This window comes from Tachypleus tridentatus, chromosome 6 (genome assembly GCF_004210375.1).
Source record: "Tachypleus tridentatus isolate NWPU-2018 chromosome 6, ASM421037v1, whole genome shotgun sequence".
Classification (NCBI taxonomy): Eukaryota; Metazoa; Arthropoda; class Merostomata; order Xiphosura; family Limulidae; genus Tachypleus; species Tachypleus tridentatus.
In genome coordinates this window covers 49,753,906-49,775,053 of record NC_134830.1, presented here as the reverse complement: position 1 = coordinate 49,775,053, position 21,148 = coordinate 49,753,906, and the positions used below count along the sequence as shown (strand labels likewise).

The following is a 21,148-nucleotide window of genomic DNA, read 5'->3' as shown; positions in this document are numbered from 1 at the left end:
AATTGCATGTACATCCACATGGACCCAACAGATTTCATACAAAATCTCGTAAATAGCCGTCAACAGGGAACGAAATCGTGGTAAACCCTGCCGATTGAGACCAAAAATGCAAAATAAAATACTAAAAGTGTATGTAACCTTCGCATGGCCCTCCATACCAATTTTTTCCGCACGCTGCGAAGTAGTTATGTGGGCGTAGATTGTATTGTATTCATAATCAGAGCTTTTTTATTTTTTATTTTTTAACGAATGCTTCCCTCTCCGTTGTTTACAAATATGTCCGACTAAGTGAATCCAAATACAACAATAGTTTGTCGATCATATTAGACTGTTTAGGTAGAAGACGAAGGAAGTTCGAAACGATGTCCTTTTTACCGATTTTCCTCCGACAGACAGTTGACACTCATTTCAGTGTACTCATGAGAAAGGTTACTCATTATAAACACACAAGAAACTGCCTTTTTAGGCCTACTGATATAGCTTGACTTGTAAAAAAAAAAAAAATTGTTACCCAATAATAATTGGGTATGAAATGAAACACGAGATATGAAGAATATAAATTCGAAATAGACAATAACTTTTCTAGGACTGCAGCAATCTTTCAAAACGTACACTTCTAAAGACATGAATTATTTACAGTTTCTTAGGACGACTTGAATGGGAAAGGAAAACAAGTTTGACACAGTAACAAGTATACAACGTTTGGTATATTCATCAAGTTGGTGAGCTCGGCAGATAGCTCGATGTGGCTTTGCTATCAGAAAACACACACACATTTATGACGAGCGAGTTAACCTGTGAGAGAGGGTATTGACACTACAAGACACGCATGAAATACCTGGCAATTACACTGAATAACGTGTAGTAAATGACATAAGGCAAACTTTAACCAAATTAAGTAATGACATAAAACAGTGACACGAACACGTGAAGGGACAAAAATTTAAGATCTTATAAAGTAACGAGTTTTATGTTAATAATTTATTAAGTAACTCAGTGTACTGCACAGGAATTTCAATAAATGACAAAAACCGTTTTTACATTTAGACAAACCCCACGATCGAAAAAGAAAAATCCTTTGTCTGGGTCTCTAAAACAAGGTTCTTCATGCTGAAGAACACGAGTTGAGGATTTTTTTTTTCTAGCTTTTGTTTGAATTTCGCGCAAAGCTACACGAGGGCTATACGCGTTAGCCGTCCCTAATTTAGGAGTGTAAGGCAACTAGTTATCACCACCACCTATCTATCAACGAATAGCGGGATTGACCGTCACTTATAACGCCCCCACAACTGAAAGGGCGAACATGTTTGAAAGGGCTTTCGGATATTCTGTAAACATTTGTTTATTGATAAAGTTACTAAGACTACCTGTAGCTGTCCCTAATTTAACTACTGAGTAAAGTTTACCAATGAAAAAATTAAAATAAACGATTTTATTTCAAACCAAATTTATTTGTTTCGGCAGTGGCACCGAGTGGCGGATAGTGCAACAAACATGCAAGCCTTCTTTCCCCGCGATTTTATAATCGTTACGTTACAGTTACAGTCTTCCAGTGCAATGGATGCTAGTCCAAGTCCTCAAAACAAAAAAAACTAACAATAACTCCCCGACTTCCAGGAAACTAAACGACGTCACGAGATAGTTCTCATAAAAAACTAGTCTTAAAGTAGAGTTGTTTGACCCGTAACTTAACGGCATGCGCATTACACAAGGGTTTTAAGTCCTTCGAATTATCATAGTGTTTGGAAACAGTCTGTTACGGTAGGATTAGTATGTTGCAAAAATGTTACTGATCTAAATCACATTTTTATCATCCACAAACCGAGTTAGGCTAACTAGCAAGTTTATGAACTCGTATGCAAAATTCATTAGAAATATTCTGCCACAATGTACGATGCAACACGACCAAGACAAGGAAAAGCCATGCAATGACTAGGTTTAAAATAAATCGAATTCCACAAGGGTCTCTCCAGAAATGTCGCATCTATTACGTTATCAAATACGTAAGAACGAAACAGAGGTCAACACCATCTGTTGTGATGCCTAAAGATAGTTCGTTTTCTTAGAAAGTAACAAACAGGCTGAAACATCTGACACATATTTCAGCTTAATCTATTGTTTTTAAAACTTTCCGCTAGAAGATTGACGTTAGTTTTCAGTTCATGAAATATCGAAACAAAAGCCATATAGTTTGATATTATAGCAGATAAAGAAAATAAAGAGGGGGGAAGGGAGTAAACACCTGTGAACGTGCGGTAAAGTCGCCCTTTGTGATCCTGTAAGGAAACATTTAATCTGCTCATTACGGAGAAGCGTTCCCTACCGGAGTGTTTATACAACTAGGAAGATGTTTGTTTGTTTTTTGAATTTCGCACAAAGCTACTCGAGGGCTATCTGTGCTAGCCGTCCCTAATTTAGTAGTGTAAGACTAGAGGGAAGACAGCTACTCTTTTACCAATGAATAGTGGGATTGACGGTCACATTATAACGCCCCCAACGGCTGAAAGGGCGAGCATGTTTGGCGCGACGGGGATGCAAACCCGTGACCCTCAGATTACGAGTCGCACGCCTTAACGCGCTTGGCCATGCCGGGCCTAACTAGGAAGATAACCGATATTCGTCCTTCTGACCCGTCATTGATTAACATATTGATATTTGTCTAGTTATGACCGGGTAAAACAAACCTAAATGTTTCTAGTCAAGAAATCCAGGTGACGTTAATGAGCACCTAAAATATAAGGAGTTTTAAATACGACCGTTCTGAATGACCAAAATAAACCATCCCAGTCTCTTAATGATAGAATAATCCACTCCTGTGGGAAGGAAAGTTACGATTAACTGTTCTTGTTGCTGAATTACTGACCGGAAGTAAATGTAATTAATCAGCAATACATCATCATATAGGCTAAAAGAATGACCATTACTGTTATAATAACGTACCCACAGTTTAAAATAATATTTCGTTGTATTGTCCGGATTCGAACCAGACCCAGCAGCTCCAAATTCCAAGTTCTACTACAGAGAAAACCTGTGACCCCATACTTAAAAGGCGTCAAAACAAAACCATAGAAGTGAAGAGAAAAAAAAAATTGTGTACCAACAATCTGTATCACAAATGTCCTCAAAACCTGCAAAAGAAATTAAAATTCAACCCAAAAGCATCTCGCGTTAGGTCAGAACCAGAGTTCATGTATAGCTGTTTAGTTGATAAAAGTGAAGCCAGCCAGTTAGTTGCACAAACTGACTTTGTCAGGCTTTTTGAACCGAGTATCTGCATTGATTGAAGCATGTTCAGCTACATCACAGGTAAAAGCTTGGACCTTTCGATACACAGCCCAGCACGATAACACCAAGTTTCAAATACAATAACAAAAAATAAATGCTGAATAAGTAGGGGAAAAAAAAAAAAAATGAAGGTTAACATTGTCCGTACTATTCTCTTTGTAATAGAAAGGACATTACAAGAAACGAAAGGGGGACACTATTAGAACAGACATATGATTATAAAGACATTTTCATTATAATATACTTCGGTGTTACACTTGGACAGTCTAACACACACAATAATTAGACACCGAAGCTGAATTACAGAAAGAACAATTACTAGACATACACACACACCCGTCAAGTCCAGTTTTTGTTTTTTAATATAACAACAACTCCTGTCCTTGTATGAATCTAGATAGAAGTTGTTGACCTTAAAATGCCGTTCCGTTCTTACATCTGGAACTTTTAACAAAGCATATCTATACTTTGAACACACGAGCAAGTAAAAATAAGAGTCATTACCTACAACCCTAGTACGTGCCTTCAATCATGACGTGCTATTATCTAACCCTAGTACGTGCCTTCAATCATGACGTGAGAAATAAAGGCATTATCTCCTCCAGAACAGGGAATCGAACATTGTCCACCATAACGTTAGGTCTATACTGATATTGAGCTTTTATCTGTGAAATGACTATTTTCTTTCTTAGTTACAAAACGGGGAATCGATCCCCAAATTTTAGATGTGTACATTACCGCTGACCCACTAGGCGCACGAACCACGCACCTTTAGGTGAAAAAAAAAAAAGTCTTAAAAACACCCTCAAACAAATAAAATAAAAAATCATGAATATTTCCTTAACGAAAGGCTTCACTTACTTAAAAAGTGAAGGACAACCTAGGGAAACTTGGAATGACGAACACAAAAAATTTCCGACGCCAAAATAACAATTTAAATTAATTATTCAACAGTTCCTAATTTTCGTCAGAGATCTCCATGTACAATGAAACAGGTTTATGGACATCTATACAACAATAATCTTCAAAACGTTATACTCTAAAACTATCTAATGATTCCATGTGTGTGTTTTCGTATAGCAAAGCCACATCAGACTATCTCCTGAGCCCACCGAGTGGAATCGAACCCCTGATTTTGCGTTGTAAATTCGAAGATATACCGCTGTACTAGCGAAGGGGCTAATGATTCCAAATCGATTTTTGTTGTTTTTTTAACTGACACTACTGTGGCAAAGGACGGTTCCACGCCTTTTTTTTAACTGTTATTTAATATGAAACTGAGACTTCCACATTTTCTTTCGGTTTAGTTTGGTCGCTAGGAATCACATAAATAAACATGCTTACAATTTCCTGATTATGAGTGTGACCCGGGCTTTATTCACCAACTGGATTTTAAACAGGCGAGAGCTAACATAAATTTAAAAACACTAAAATCCAACACTAAAGTTTTTAATTTTCCTTTCACCTTAAGGGCGGTGGGGACATAATGGTCTAACGGAAGGATACATTAACGGTTATAATTCCTTTCTGTCAGTCCTCCCCCCATGCTGTTTCGTACTGTTAGTAAACATGTTTGTTATTGGTGATCAGTTGTGAATTTTCTACAATGTCAAATTCTTTATTCCTGACTAATAGATAAACACAGCCATACCTTAGTGCCACGACCAGAATATTATTGTATAAGTCATTTTTTGTTCGGAGTAGGTGAAGTACAGGACTTGTCAACACTCCAGTGAATACCCGAAGTCTATACATACATAGAAATGATTATCTTCCGAAGGCAATGGGCGTACGACCTGGAAGAGGATGAGTTAAAAAGGTGGGTGCACGAATAGAGGTTAGATCCAGAGGAAGTTTTTCTGGATTTTCTACCTTTAGCTGCTGCAACGTTCCTTGACAGTCATATCCTTGTTGCTACACAGAGAACAAGAATCTCTTGGAGAACACAGGAGGCCCAGAAAATTTATTATCAGTCAGAAAAACTGAGCCACGCCTGTGGTCACCGTTATGCACAGGTGGACGTCAATAAGCTATTTTACTACCAAGTAAGACAACAGACACTAGTAAAATATGCCAGTAGCAATTGTTGGAGCAGTAAGAAACCCAACTGTGAAACAATGCAACCCATTTCTGAAGCAGGAACTAACACATTACCAGCAGCAGAAGATACCCATCAGGTATAGGATAAAAGGGCAATCACGAGTCTTAAAGTAACCCCGGGGTCCTCGAGAAGAGTGGACAACTACTCCACCTACAGGCGTCATCAAGTGGCTGATGTGGAGGTGAAGGTTCACATACGAGTCAGGTAACAACAATGCCCTCTTGGTTACTTGGTTGATATAAAAAGGGGGCCTGTTCTGACAAAGTATTACCAACAAGGGAGATTATTTTGATAAGAAGCCAATGTTATCAACTGTGGCCGTTTATTAATGACGGGTTGTGGTCATGAACCTTCTATGTGTAAGTTGTTCTATTCAGAGGGATAACTTTAAAACTTAACAGTGAGAGTTATTGGAAGTTCCAGTTAGGAAGCCATAATTATTGACCCCGTAAGATATTTGTGTAGCGGACTGTAATATAGTGTATTATGAGCCAATTACTTATGTTTTTAAAACACGAAAAAAGATTGAAACATACACCACAATTACAACCAATCAAGTAGACAAGTCACCATCACGGAGAATTACAGACGCCATTATCATTACGTCACTACTAGGGCCTAATCATCTTGATGTTATTAAAAGACTAGATAGATGTCTAACTTTGTATGTTGTGTTTGCTTTGTTTCAACAAATAAAAAATAAGTTTAGAGATGGGGGTTTGAATAATTTAATGTCTTCATTTGGAATTCGTTACAAGCTAGAACAAAGTGGTTTTAATAGTTTGATCTAAAAAAGGTATAAAAGTGTCTTGACAAAATAATTTTCTATGAATTTTGAAATAAAACTGTTCATCTCAACTATGTAAAACCCAAGTTTGGTTTATCAGTTAGCGTGTCGGGCTGTGTATGCGAAGGTTTAAGGTTTACGATCCCGCGAGATGTCACTGAACATGCTCAACACTTAACTATTGCCATGATAGTTACTGCAGCAAAGAGTAGCACTGTAGGTGGCGGATGTTGCTAATTTATTGCCTTTCCTTTGGTTAACAGTTCAAAAGTAGTAGTGGCCGTGTATCGTATTATGAGTCATTTAGTTTGAAAAATAATAAACGAGTTGTTGCTTAAGAAGAGACGCGTTATACTATCTCTCATGTCCGTAGATTTACAACTATCCCACATGAAGACTTAAATAAACGAACGGTGAGGAAGGTTGCAGTACCTGTTAACAATGGCATAAAAATAAACAATATATCTTTATTGTTCAAGACGTTCGTAGTTTCTGATTATTTACCCTGCCACGTTTCTACGAAATACGCTTGACTAACATATGCAAGATGGTTGAGTAACTTACCTATTGACCCCCATGCTGGGTGTGCTAGGTTGTTATACCACCCGTCGTAACGCTGCTTCTCGGTGTGGGCCAGTCGCCGATCGTGGAAATCTAAGACAGAAAAAAGAAAAAAAGTTAACCTAAATGCACCAGTGTCACACTTTTAGATGTTTATATATCACCTGTCAGTTTCTTGTAACACTATGTTTTTTGTTGTTTTTTTATTATTAACATGTAGCTCCACAGTGGGGTATCGGAACTTAGAAATATAAACCTGGATTTTAAAGACCAAGTCCTCAGACTTATTGTTGACCCACTGGCAGGTCACAAGGTAAGAAAACTACGAGTGACACAAAAACATCAGCTGGTACAGCCAGACGCTTGAAATCGTTAGCTGATAGGAATCATGAGTCTATTGAAGTTATACTTAAAACATATGGGCAAAAACAACGTTAAGTTTATACAGAAAATCATTTATACAAATGGTCTACCTGTTCTGATAATCCAGACTTGCTTCTTATAGTGTTTATTAGGTTCAGATACAAAAAGAGTTGAAGGCACTAGATAAGAACCATGCGTGGTAGTTCAATAGGCACCAGATCTAGGGCAGTTACCTTTTTCTCAGCTTCATCAAATATCTTGTTGTAATTTTCCTCTGTTCGCAATACCCGCAATTGGTCAACTATCATTGCAGATGCTTCAATCATGCCAGATACTGTCGCTGATTTTGCTTGGAATGTACGGTTTAGTTCCTTTAATGCAGCTAATGGATGCTGAGCCATCAACAATCCTAAAATCTTACCTTTGTCAAATCTGTCCACCAGACCTCGTGCTTTCACTGCTACATCTGATTTTTCATTTGCTAATTCAGAAAAGAATCAACAATGTCACTGTAGTGATCATTAGCACATGTAATTGCAGATAGGCAGCACAACCAGCGTGTTGGACACAGTGAGCGGATGTATCTAACTGGACCATTGTGGCTGTCTGACGATACAATATTTTCAAAGATTGTATTTGCCTGACCTCTGAAACAAGACACCAAGTTCATGTCCCACTGGATAAAATCTCGAACACATTTACAAGCTTCAACTGCATGTTACATTATTAAATTAGCCTTGTGTACTCTGCAGTGAAAAAACAAAACTGACGATTGCTTCTCTTTTATTTTTGCCTGGCATCCACTGTACGCACCACTCATGTTAGCGGCTCCATCATAAGTTTGTGCTCTTAATCCTGACAATGTCTAGTCAGCACATCAAGTATAGTCGAGGATATTGTTTCACCAGTTGTATTGGAAACACTGTAAAACCAAGAAATGTCTCATGGACGTCAAGGTTCTCATCTACGTATTGTACACATATTGCTTCCTGTTCAGTACCTGTAATATTTTGAGTGCCATCAACCATTAATGCAAAGATTTTACTTTGCTGCACTTCGTGTGCTATGTTCCTCAGTATTTGATGGCAGAACATCTACATTATTTCATTCTGAGCCTGGGGTGATGTGAATGTGGTTTTCTTTGACAAGTAGGCCGTCAACTCAGGATATTCCTCTTCCAGGAGCTTCATGAACTGCAGGAAGTTCCCCTCAGTATCAGTATGTCCACGTAATGCTAAACCTTGACGCAGTAAGAAACGTAAACTTCTGAATATTTTGGCTAAACTTCTTTTGGATTCTTCCTGCTGCTTCTTTTTTCCATTATGTAGCTGGATAGTCACTGGAGTTACAACAAGTGAACCTTCTGGAGATATAGTGAATCTGTGCTGAGAGGTGGATTGGTGTTCGTTGAATTTCTGTTTTGCCTTTTTCCAGTTGCAAAATCCAGTGAATATGAAGGTATACTCCACTGGCCTCTCCAATTTCCCTGTAAAAAAGGCCTCTATTTCCCACCTTGGTACAATGAAAGCATATGACTTTTTGAGTCTGATTGTCGAAGTGCAGCCATGGGAACTCATCAACCCACTAGCCCTAGAAGTTGTTATTTTGAGATTTTGCTTTCCGTCGTGGTATTAGTTGTGCATCTGGATGATATGGCTTTCCACACTGTATCTGTGGAGTGTCAGATTTTTCATTACTGCACAAACTTGTTTCACAACTATCTGGTAGTTCATGATATGCAATAGTTGCACAAGTATTTTCAGACTCGTCCTCTGATGAACATGATATTTCCCCCTGTATGGCAAATTTCTACTCATTTGCTTGAGATTGTTGGATTATCTACATCGTCACTTGTAGTACTAGTAACTGGCTTGCAGAACTGTCTAATATCGGAAAGTTTCAGACGCTTGCTTGTCATAATTGGAATCTGTTTCTCAGACGACTCAACAGGCTAAATATATTGAAAAACTCTTTAACGTACAACGAACGAAGATAGAACAGAATGGAAGTAGGACTGAACTGTGCAATGTATTTAATTTAAGTCGAATGCGCGAACCTCACAGTGACTACCGAGTCGACTGACCGCCTGGGCATCGCTGGGACAATAATGTGTGCTAGTTAAAACACAAGTAATTGCAAGTTCCTCGAAAAATACTTAAACAATTACAAATATATTATATTCCTGTTAAAGCTCATCAAAAGGCAAACACGTTGTGATATAATGTCTATAAACACGTCTATTAAATAAAAATACCTAAACAAAAACTAGCAATACAATTCGAGTAAAGGCTTCAGGCCGTTGAAATCGTTCCTTTTGTGTTCTAATTATTCAGGAAAATACAATATTTTAACTATCTATGATAAGAGAATATATTGTTCTTTTACCGTAAAGCACTAGCACTTTATTAGAGGGCGGTGATAATCTGAAATTTCATGGATTAATAAGGGCCACAAACACAAGTCTAATGAGCCCTGTAGTAAAATCGAGTCTCAGACTAAAGGGAGCGAAGGGGGGTGATGGTGGGCGCGTCTGGATCCGAGCGGCCCGAACCTGTCGTTAACTGTAAACTGAACGTACACTATGGTCAGCGGGCAGCTAAGGAGAATAAGGCGTTCGACAATAAAACCGGCTAGACATGCATAAAAACAAATGACGTAGGAAAACCGCACAATATACACTTGAGATTGATGCATTTACAAGCTGCAAATGGCCTGCCAGATCTAGATCACAGGAGTTTACGCTTGGGAGTAATATTTTCGAATTTCATGCTCTGTTCAATCTGTTGTGATGAAAATTTTACTTAATCTTACACAACGTATAAGACGTAGGTAGATTCTGTGATAGTACTTGCAAGCCTTGCATGTATACTTAGGCTTACTGACCAATACTTACGAACTATCGCTTAGACTGAAAAGCTAAGAAGTACGCTTATATTAAAAGGTGTACATTTCAGCTACTGAAAAAAGTCTACATCTAGGCCTAATTATGTAATTCGATTGGTAAGAACACGAGAATAAACACACAATTTGTAGGCCTGTAATGCAATAAAACATTTCAACAGACAAACTGTAGGGGGGGGGGATGATTGTATGCATCATACCCCCCACCTAAAATGAATTTGGGATGTATCTCCCCCATCCCCCCAGGATCTACACCCCTGGTTGGAGTTCTCATTATGACGTATTTGTTCCCTTTATTGTTTGTTTGATTTTGAATTTCGCGCAAAGCTACTCGAGGGCTATCTGTGTTAGCCGTCCCTAATTTAGTAGTGTAAAACTAGAGGGAAGGCAGCTAGTCATTACTACCCACCTCCAACTCTTGGGCTACTCTTTTACCAACGAATAGTGGGATTGACCGTGACATTATAACACCCCCCACGGCTGAAATGGCGAGCATGTTTGGCGCGACGGGGATGCAAACCCGCGACCCTCAGATTACGAGTCGCACGCCTTAACACACTTGGCCATGCCTGGCCGTTCCCTTTATTTGATTTTAGCGTATGTACGAAGGCCTTGACTTTAAAGTTTGTAGGATAATTCTCATCACCTTGATCATTGGTACTCTACCACTTTCAGTGCAGCTCGGATCGTACTGCAAGTTCTAGCTGAAACTCGGACTTCAATCGACAATAGTACCATTTTAGATGTTTCAAAAGCTTGTTCTCCAGTCCTCAGTTTGTCTTCCACTTAAGTGTCACTGTTCAAATGAAAAATAATTGGTTGTTTTACGTTAGTTCAAAGCTATAAAACAAGCTATCTGCATCGTGTCCACGAAGGGGTATTTAGCCCCGTTGTAACTCCGTAAATGTATCACTGGCCCACCAGGGGGATGACAAATTTGGACAAACATAGCTTAGATGACTTATATAAGTTATGATTCTTGAAGGCATACGTTTGTAGACCTAAAGCTTATGGCTAAATTTCAGCAAGAAAAAATAATACGCGTTGCTAAGCTACGTAATTTTTGCCCTTGGTGCAAAGAAAATGTTGTAGCGGTAGATTTACAAAATTTATCCCGCTAGAAACCGGGTTTCGATACCCGTGGTGGGCAGAGCACAGCTAACCCATTGTGTACCTTTATGCTTATTTCCAAACAAACAAAAACTACAGATTCGCGAGGGTTTATTTTAACGTAGTTTAAACAGTGTTCTACTGCATTTTTATACTATTCTACAGAAAAACTTTTTAAATAAAGTGCGAAGTCTAGTATCTGCAAATTTTGTTACAACACTCCAATATTTAAAAGATAAAATAAAAGTATATACACAAGTTTAGGCCTTGTCGAGATGAACGACCCTAAAAAGAAATATTCAGATTCCAAACAAATAGATTCCACCAATAAGAACAGTTATATAAACACATAAGCAGGAGATTATCTGACAAAAATGAAACTAAAAGAATTACATGAAAATACTTGTGCTTATTACATAGAGATTTTTCACACTTGATATCATCAGTTTCACAAGTTCACATTTTTGATATCTAAAACAAAGCATACTATGATTGTATCGCCCTCTAGCGGTACAGTGTTAGATGCCCAACGGAAACAGTAGCGTGGTAAACACCTTTACTGGTCATCGGACATACCAGAGGCTTAGAGATCGAAGTATTTTTTACCCTTAAACTAGTAGGTGGTTCGAAAAATAATGGCGGATTTAAATTTTAACTTTAATAAGAAGAAATTAAAAAAACTTTATCAATCAAAATAGGAACCTTGTGAAACTACCTACTTTAGCCAAAAAGAAATAAAATTATTTATGTCATGAAAATAAAACTCTGAAGTTCTAGAATTAAACAATTCTTTAAAGCCATTCTCTGTTGCTGCTCTGTTGTTGAATCTTTTGTCCTGTAAAAAAATATTTTTTTAGATTCACAATGAGCTATCTTTGCTGTGCCCATCACAGGTATCGAAACCCGGATTTTAGCGACGCAAGTCTGCAGACATACCACTGTGCAAGTGGGGGGCTGTAAAAAGTTGTCCTGATACTTGAAAAAGTCTAGGACGAGAGGCATTGTCTTGTAACTCAGTTCGTAGAGCTGTTGGTTCAACTTTGGCTTTGGGAAGTGTTTTAGAGCCTCGTCACGGTTGAGCCACAGCGAAGATCGCTTTGTTGTCGTAAAGGATCCATTTTTCATCACAGGTGACAATTCAATAAAGAAACGGATCATTTCTCTTGCACAAAATAAGTAGAGAGCACAGTTCAAAACGGCGAATGTTCCTATTTTCACCGAGTTCGTGTGGAATCCACTTGTCGAGCTTTTCCAATTTGCTCAAGATAGTTAGAAATTGTGCAAATGCCAACATCAAATTCTTGGCCCATTTCTCGAACAGTGTGGCGCGGGTTTCTTCCCACTAATGTTCTCAGTTGGTCGATTTAAACAGCAGAAGAATGTCCTCTGCCCTCCTTTTCTTTAAAACTCATATCTCCATTACGAAATTTTTGGAACCACCTCTGGTACTGTACATTTGGAGGTGGTTCCTTCGCCCCCATGTTTGGTTGATATTGCGAGCCATTTGCGATGTATTGTGAACAAGTTTGAATTCACGCACAAAATAAAAATAAAATATGATACGACAATTGTTCTATCATTAATTGTAAGAATTTGAAAAATTGGAAATAAAAGTTTTAGAAAAAATAAAATCACTAATAATATAAGAAAGCTGTAGTTATGAATGGTATATATGAAGTATAAAACCCCAGAAAAAACAAACAAACACTGTTTTTATCCCTATAAATGATTAAAATTGATATCAAAATTCGCCATTATTTTTCGAAGAAGCTAATAGTTTTATAGTGTTTGAAACAATTCATCGAACCAACATTGATTGAAAGGCGCAAGCAAGTTATTTCCTTATGTCTATGTATATTAAAACAAACAAAGAACTGGTTGGTTGACTATTACATTACACATAGAACTAGTAGAGTTTCTTCCAAACGCCAGTCAAATACTACACCTAATATATCAATAACTGCCGTGCAAGACTGTTGGCGGAATTCTCTGCTTGGTACAGGTTACTATGTGGTTAGATAATAGGTTTCAGTTTGACACACACATCACAACCGTGTTACTTCACAGGCACCGTATATACATATACAAGTAGAGAAATCATGGATCACAAACAACAACAAAACATTCTGTCGGTAATATATTTGAATTTATACAGCAACATTTTGAAAAAAAATTACAAAATACCTTTCATCCTCATCACATAGTATTTACATCAGAACACCCCCTACTTCACTCACGTAGAGTTTTATTTAATTTAAAAATGCATTAATCTGACAAATATGTCTAATAACGAAATAAGAAACAATTACACAAACGTTTCTTTCGTTCCAATTCAATAACCAATATAACACATAAAAGCATTCAAATAGTACAAGGTAACGAATGTGCCGTCCCGGCATAGCCAGGTGGTTAAGGCACTTAACTCGTAATCCGAGGGTCACGTGTTCGAATCCCCATAACAAATATGCTCGCCCTTTCAGCCGTGGGGGGCGTTATAATGTGACGGTTAATTCCTCTATTCGTTAGTAAAAGAGTAGCTCAAGAATTAGCGGTGGGTGATGATGACTAGCTGCTTTCCCTCTAGTCTTACACTGTTAAATTAGGGACGACTAGCACAGATAGCCCTCAAGTAGCTTTGCACGAAATTAAAAACAAACAAGGTAATGTATTAATTAAGTACATCAACTAATCCTAGCAAGGCATAGTAGAAAATTACCGAGATACCATTCTTAGATTATAGGATGTCCCCCCCCCCCCCCAATTTGGTTTGATTACAAAACATCCTTTGTAAGCATACATGGAACATTAGACAGAGGAACGATGCCGCCATCAGTTTCAAGTAGAAAGCGAAGTACAGATTGTCAAGGGTAAGATGAGTCAGCTAAATACTGAAGGTTTATTAAGTAAAGTTGTGCGAATGTTGGGACTAACCACCTCGTACAAGAAGGTTCGATAACACGACACAACACAAAGTTAACAGATTTCAGCGTATCTTTCGAACCGTTTTAGAAATTTAGACGTCCAGTCCAAATGCTCATTGTTAAGCCTAATTTAATTTACTATTTTTGAAGTTTAATTCCAAAGTCCGAAATCCATTAGGCCTAATATGCGTGTAGAAACAACTTATTTTTCGTTCGTCCGTTCCGAATTTTATATCGGTAACATATTAGAATAGCACTTCACGTCCATCCGTAAACGTTTGGTGCGAAATGTAAGAAAGTGAAAACACGTCTACAGCCCGAATTCTTAAGTCACTAGTTTGAGGCCTAAATTAAAAGCAGCTTCAAACGTCACAGTTTCGCAATATTTACCAATTTGTGTATTTTAGATGGCTCCATGTAATTTACAGTTAACTCTATTCTAAATAGCAAAGATAATATGAACTACTTGTCTTTGTAATTATTTTTGTTATTTATCGACTGATTTAATCCTCATGAGGAGTTTGTTAATGTTTCGTTTTAACTTGTACTCGTTAAGTGACTTCGCGCTTTTAGTTTACAAAATTTTACAAAAACGTCAAAAGGCATGTGAAATAAGTGACCACGTCCGTTTGTTTTAGATCAAAAAACCGCATTGGGCTATATGATGTATTTAACTCGGGAAGTCGAACCCCGGATTTCAGGGTCATAAGTCTGAACACTTGTAGCAGCCAGTTAGTAAAAAGTCACTGCCACAAAGGTTTTGTCCACCCCTTTCGACAACATAATGGAATCGACTAACCCTTATACAGCGTGCTCACAACTGAAAATGCCAAGCGTCATCAACGACATCTCATCTCGAATCCCCTAACTCTTGGATCCACAACCTGACATTGGATAATAACTGTACCATAAGGAGAACGAATTGTCGTCAAAACAAAACTGAAAATACCAAATAAATCGCCAGCGAAAGTTAGTTATCAAGTTACCTTGGACTGTCAGGAAAGAAAAAAAACATGCAAACAAAAAAACCACAAAACAAACAAAAAACTTTCAAAATAAACAAACATCTTTTCCGTTCGACAAAATTCGTTTTACTTGGCGACAAACATTGTTGCCACGTAACAGATTCCGATATCATAGTATGTATTAAAATAATCTGGTCTTACTAGTTTTTACAAATTAGTTTCAGTGCATAATACGCCGGCGCAAACAAACACATCTGTGAATTTCGAGCTAGCTAGAGATTGACACAAAGTGATAGAGGTGTCTATAAACTCTAGAAAATAGTTAGGACAGGAAGCTTGTAAAACCACACTACGTACGTGTAGTGTTGCACAAGTCGATTTGCTTGTTTTTCAAAAATACGCCGGTTTATAGAACTGAAACCTAAGCCACATTTTATTTTAAACAGATACTATTTAAACACTGACTGTTACAAGTACTCGTAAAAAACTCGTAGTAGCGACATGTTTATTGCGTTACACATTTTCATTCTGCTCAGTTATCCCTTATATATTGTTTCGACCTCGCAATCCGAGGGTCGCAGGTTCGAATCCCCATCACACCAAAGATGCTCGCCCTTTCAGCCGTGGGGGCGTCATAATGTTACGATCAATTCCACTTTTCGTTGTTAAAGAGTAGCCCAAGAGTTGGCGGTGGATGTTGATGACTAGCTGCCTTCCCTTTAGTCTTACACTGCTAAATTAGGGACAGCTAGCGCAGATATCCCTCGTGTAGCTTTGCGCGGAATTCAAAAAATAAAAACAGTACATTATTTCATAATATCTACAGTTCTATTTGCCAAGTTCTCTTAATACGTAGAAACTGTTATGTTGACGTACCAACGGTTTATTAAGATGTTTCCTATAAGCCAATGAATTTGGCAACTTAACCACATTACACACAAACATTTATTCTTTCACCTTAACATATATTCCCTGACCTCCCCCACCATCGTCATCAATCCACATCACGATAAAAGCTATACTTCCCAAATTATTCACTAAAATAAAAAAAAAACAACATTTTCTCTCTTCTTATTGTTAATTCAGAACGAATACAGTTTCGTTTACTTATTATATCTACCACATTCCTTATATAATATCACAATAAATATAAATCACTCCTTATTAGCTGAAAACACTACAAACTTTATTGTCCATTAGAATAAAAATTCTTGTTCATACATATTTGTTCACTATAGACAAGTTTCCCCCCCCCGTCTGTTGTCCACCAGAACAAGGACAACCTTACAGTTTGCTCATAAATTTCAGTTATTAAAGTATGTAGTTATGTTAAATCACGGAGAGTGACCTTCGACAAGACAAACTAGTTTTAAATTTCTTAACAGTAGAAGAAAACGTATACTGGTTAGTTGAAAACCAGGTACGTAACTATTAGGTGGATTATGAATGAAAGATTTAAATAAAATAGTGCAAGATATTGAAAACAAACCAAAAACTTTAAATATAAAAACATAAATAACTGCAATTGCCATTATAAAAAAGTAAAAACGATAAAAGTTTATCAAATCAAGAAATATTGTAAAAATAACAAAAAACTGTGTGTTATCTTATAGAATTATACACTTCAAGTGTCTTTATTGGTATTTGATTAGTTTACATAGAAGTGAGAACGAAATAGAGAACAACAAATCAGATTAAATGATTTAAAAGATGGTACTGTTAGAAATTTCGTTCATTTCACGATTAAAGATAAACCAATTTACGAGAATACAAAAAAAAAAAAAACTTTCTGAAATATAAAGCACCATCTAGAGGATTAAAGTTTAAAAACTTAAGGTTTTGTTGGTGCTGTTTTGAATTAAGCATAAAGCTACACGATGGGCTATCTGTGCTCTGCCCACTACGGGTATCGAAATCCAGTTTTTATGTTTGTTTCTTTATTTAGTATTTGAGTGTTTTCTATGGTTATGTTGTGTTTATTTGATTTGCAGTGTTTGAAAACGTGTGAAGGTGACTTTTTGTGTTCTTTGAATCTGGTTTCAATTTTTCTACTTGTTTCTCCAATATGGAAGTCGTGGCAATTATCACATTGTATTTTATAAATAATGTTGGTGTATGAGAATGTTAACGCTATACATCCCAACATTAACTTCACATGTGAACAGGAAGAAAACAATCAAATATCATATCTTAACCTCAAAATTACAAGAACCGATACACAATTTAAAACAGAAATCCACCGAAAAATCACTCATACTGGACTATACATTCCTTGGGACTCAGCACATGAAAGAAAACAAAAACTCAACATACTAAGAAACCAAATAAACACAGCCATTAAACTATGCTCATCAGACAAAATAAAACAATACTTCATCAAGAAGTTTCCTCCATAAACTGTAGAAAACATTATACACACACACCTAGACAAAAGGCAAAATCAACTAACTAAAGTAAATAACTGCCACGATTTCTATATTTTGGAGAAACAAGTAGAAAAATGGACACCAGATTCAAAGAAAACAAAAAGTCACCTTCACACGTTTTCAAACACTGTAAGTCAAATAAACACAACATAACCATAGAAAACACCCAAATACTAAATAAAGAAACAAACATAAACAAACGCAAAACTAAAGAAGCCTTACTTATACAACAACTCAAACCCAAAATAAATCAATACAAAGGAACAACTTTATACCTATATTAATAAATATAATCAAACATCTAAGCACGCCCTCTACATTCCTAAACTCAGTTACACAACCCCCTTCAAACATGTGGTCAGCTATCGGTCAGTTAACTCTTTCTTTCTTTGTGAACCTGACGATGACCGAAAAAGATCGAAACGTTGTTCGCTCCTCTACAAAAAAAAAAATCTCAACCCAAACCAGCAGTTTTTACATATACATTTCACTATTTGTTAAGTAACACAAAAATATTTTACATGTAAAAAAAAAAAAAAAAAAACTTTCTTAAATGTAATCATATTAGTCCAAAAACTTGTGTAAGTTTTATATCTAGGGGCAGGTGGCCTTATTAGACGTCCGTTTCCGAAGTGTACATTGAAAACTGTATTTAGGCCTACTCCCTCATGTAGGTAGTAGCGATGAAGCTCACAGATTTTTAATTTACAGAATTATGAAAGTGTCCACCGGCTATGGTTTGTATATTTGTGTATACATTTTGACGATGTGTTGTAAGTTATTAGTGAGTTTTGTAATGATTGTATTCTATTTGTGTGTTTAGGTGCTATATGTAACCATGCTGGATATGCATATTTGATGATTGGTCTTATATATGTTTTACAGATTTTTGTTTTCTTATATTGTCTAGTGTGGTTTCTTGGTTTTTACCAGTCATACTTCTTACACAACTTTCGAGCTTCCAAATTTGTGTTAATATATTACTTGTACGTTTCACCTACGTTGACTACCTGTCGGATGTTAAACCTAGGACTATTCCAGAGATTATGGTCTAGAGAATTGTTCCATTCATGTAAAGTGTTGGAGGATTTTTTTTTTTTTTACGTTTTGTTTGTCTTGTAAACGTTATTGGAGTTTTTGGTACGCTTATTGTTGTTATTTTTTTAACATGATATATCTGGCAGGTTTCTAATATATTGTTTAATAATGGTTGTAGAGTTGTCGCTACTATGCGTAAAATGTATTAATTTTTGAAGTAGCGCGCTAAGACAAACGCGCGCGAATTCCGGTTGCGATATTAGAGTTTAATAATTTAGTTGTTTGGAAAGCACGTGACATATTATTACAGTCAATGGACTAACTGGTTATAAGGTTCTTTTATTCACTATCCGATTCGCTGCAACTGACTAGTTTCGCCGAATCCATAACTCACCATTGTTGTTACTCAAGTCCATAAATAGTAATGTTGATAACAGTGACGTTTCATTACATGTTACCGAAACGTACGTACGTTAAAGTACTTACTACTAGTGGGAAGTAAAGAACTATATATTGTGTTTACTGACAGTCAAAGCTTACGTAACATTAAAACTTTTACTAGTCTTAATCCAGCATGCAAAAATGAAACCAATGGCCACCTCTGAACTCTGGAAAAACCTTATTTAAACAGATACGTAAATCATTTATTAACCACTAAGTTATTCAGTCCTACCACTGAACGCGGAAGTCGCATGCCACATAGACTAGTGTGGTGTCGACGACACGGCAGCTTGAATCCTTGTGTAACAAATACAAAACTAATACAAGTAGGCCAAGTACAAACAACATAGTAAGCGATCACGACCGAGCTTCCAAAGTGTCTACAGACGTCATTGTCGAACGTCCTCTGTGCACTTAACTCGTGCAAAACGATAATTGCAATTCTTAACATTGTTGTGAGTGTAGTACATCAAATACAAACATAAACACGGCAGAGAATACGAATATAAAAACAATGAAACACATATACATACACACTCCGTAAGCTATATATTGGTAAAATATAATAAAAATATGTATACATACGCACACGCACAAAATAAAGCAACACACCCAGAAACTCACAGTTCAACCAACCAGCAACAGTTTTTGAAATAAAGCAGTCAGAGACACAAGTTTTATAACATCACAATGAACTATGTTAACATATTTCGTGGGGTAATTAGCTTTTCAGTTTTAATTAATAGTGTTACCGAGTCAACACAGAAACTCACCTTTAGCAGTAGCAACCATCAAAACTTCTGTGAACAACCAGAGAAGTAGCAGTTTTAACACCATTTCCATATTGCGGGAGTGAACACCTTGAAAACAAGACGACGTTCCGAGTTCAACAAACAATATTCACTTTTCGCCACTATCAAGACACGGTACTAGCCTTGTGAATTTCAAAAGATCTGGTTCTTTTTGGCCTAGAGAGTGTATTAGGCTCGTGAAAACAAAAACACCCTTTGAAGAGAATTTGTGTTACATTGTCATCAATATATCACTTAGACAATAACACACTCTGTAGAAATGGAACTATACTAACACATCCTAATAGCCGTCGTCCCTACTTAATGTGACCCATACTACAACTCACCCTTGTCTTATACTGTTACCTGGTCTTATGACGTCATTATCGCCGTAGGTCTGTGAAACAAAAAGATTCGGGCAGGTTCATCAGAGGTACGCGTATAGGGGAGTTGGAGGGAATGAGTATATTTTTCCTGTTATATCGCACGAGTGAATGACTCTATAATGTTTTTATCACACTATATTTCCAATAGGAAATAAAAATAAAAACTTTTTTTACAAACAAAAGTAAAAGCTAGTAGATTACATAGCTTCGACTGCAAGGATATATCAACAGATTCATGTATTGTTCCAGCTTTAGTACATTAATCAGGTTTATTGGACTGTTATCGCCTTCACAGGTCCTGTTATCTGTTTCTGAACAGTGAACGGCAGGATTTGAAACAATTCATTATTAGAATGGGAAGAAGTGACCTCTCATACGGATAGAGAACATAACATTAACTGATTAGGGCTAATAAAAACAGCGGTTAAGACAGATAAGTAGGGCTAAACTAATAACACCGTTATTAAGGCTAACAAAAATCGGTGGTTAAAACAGATAAAACAATACTACAAATATGGCTAAACTAATAACACCGTTATTAAGGCTAACAAAAATCGGTGGTTAAAACAGATAAAACAATACTACAAATATGGCTAAAACTAACAACACAATTATTAATTAAAGCTGCTATAAATAAAGTTGTTAAGACAGATAATGTCACGTTAAAGCAAATAAAACAATACTGTAAGTAAGGCTAATACAGGTATTAAGGCTATTAAAAATCACTGTCGTTGAGATTTTTAATAGGAAAATATTTTTAAGAAAGATAATATAACAAACGGTACGGCTAAGAATGCTAAACGATAAAGGTAGCTAAGATTCTTAAACCGTATCGTAGATAATATTAATGATATTATGATTACGTTGATAAATAATGCGATTATCACTAATAAACTAACATCAGATTAAATAAATTTGAAATAATACTATAAACGTGGGTGCAGAAATACATACAAAAAATCAGTAATTAAAACAAGCATAGTGGATTATACCCAACTGATGAAACAGTACATTGTGATCTAAGAAAGAGTGTAAGAAAACTGTATACTATTAGCTATACTCGTTACCAGGT

At 36.6% G+C, this 21,148-nt stretch overlaps 1 protein-coding gene across 1 annotated transcript in view; it reads right to left on the bottom strand.

Moving 5' to 3' along the window:
• Positions 1-20,037, bottom strand: part of LOC143252453 (dual oxidase-like) — an 84,690-nt gene extending 64,653 nt beyond the window's left edge. The window contains exons 1-2 of the mRNA XM_076504581.1: positions 19,673-20,037; positions 6,738-6,827 (exon numbers count right to left, since the gene is read on the bottom strand). Of these exons, the coding sequence (XP_076360696.1) occupies positions 6,738-6,827; positions 19,673-19,742 (160 nt within the window). The 5' untranslated portion in view covers positions 19,743-20,037. The remainder of the gene's footprint in view (positions 1-6,737; positions 6,828-19,672) is intronic.
• Positions 20,038-21,148: the final 1,111 nt, after the last annotated feature.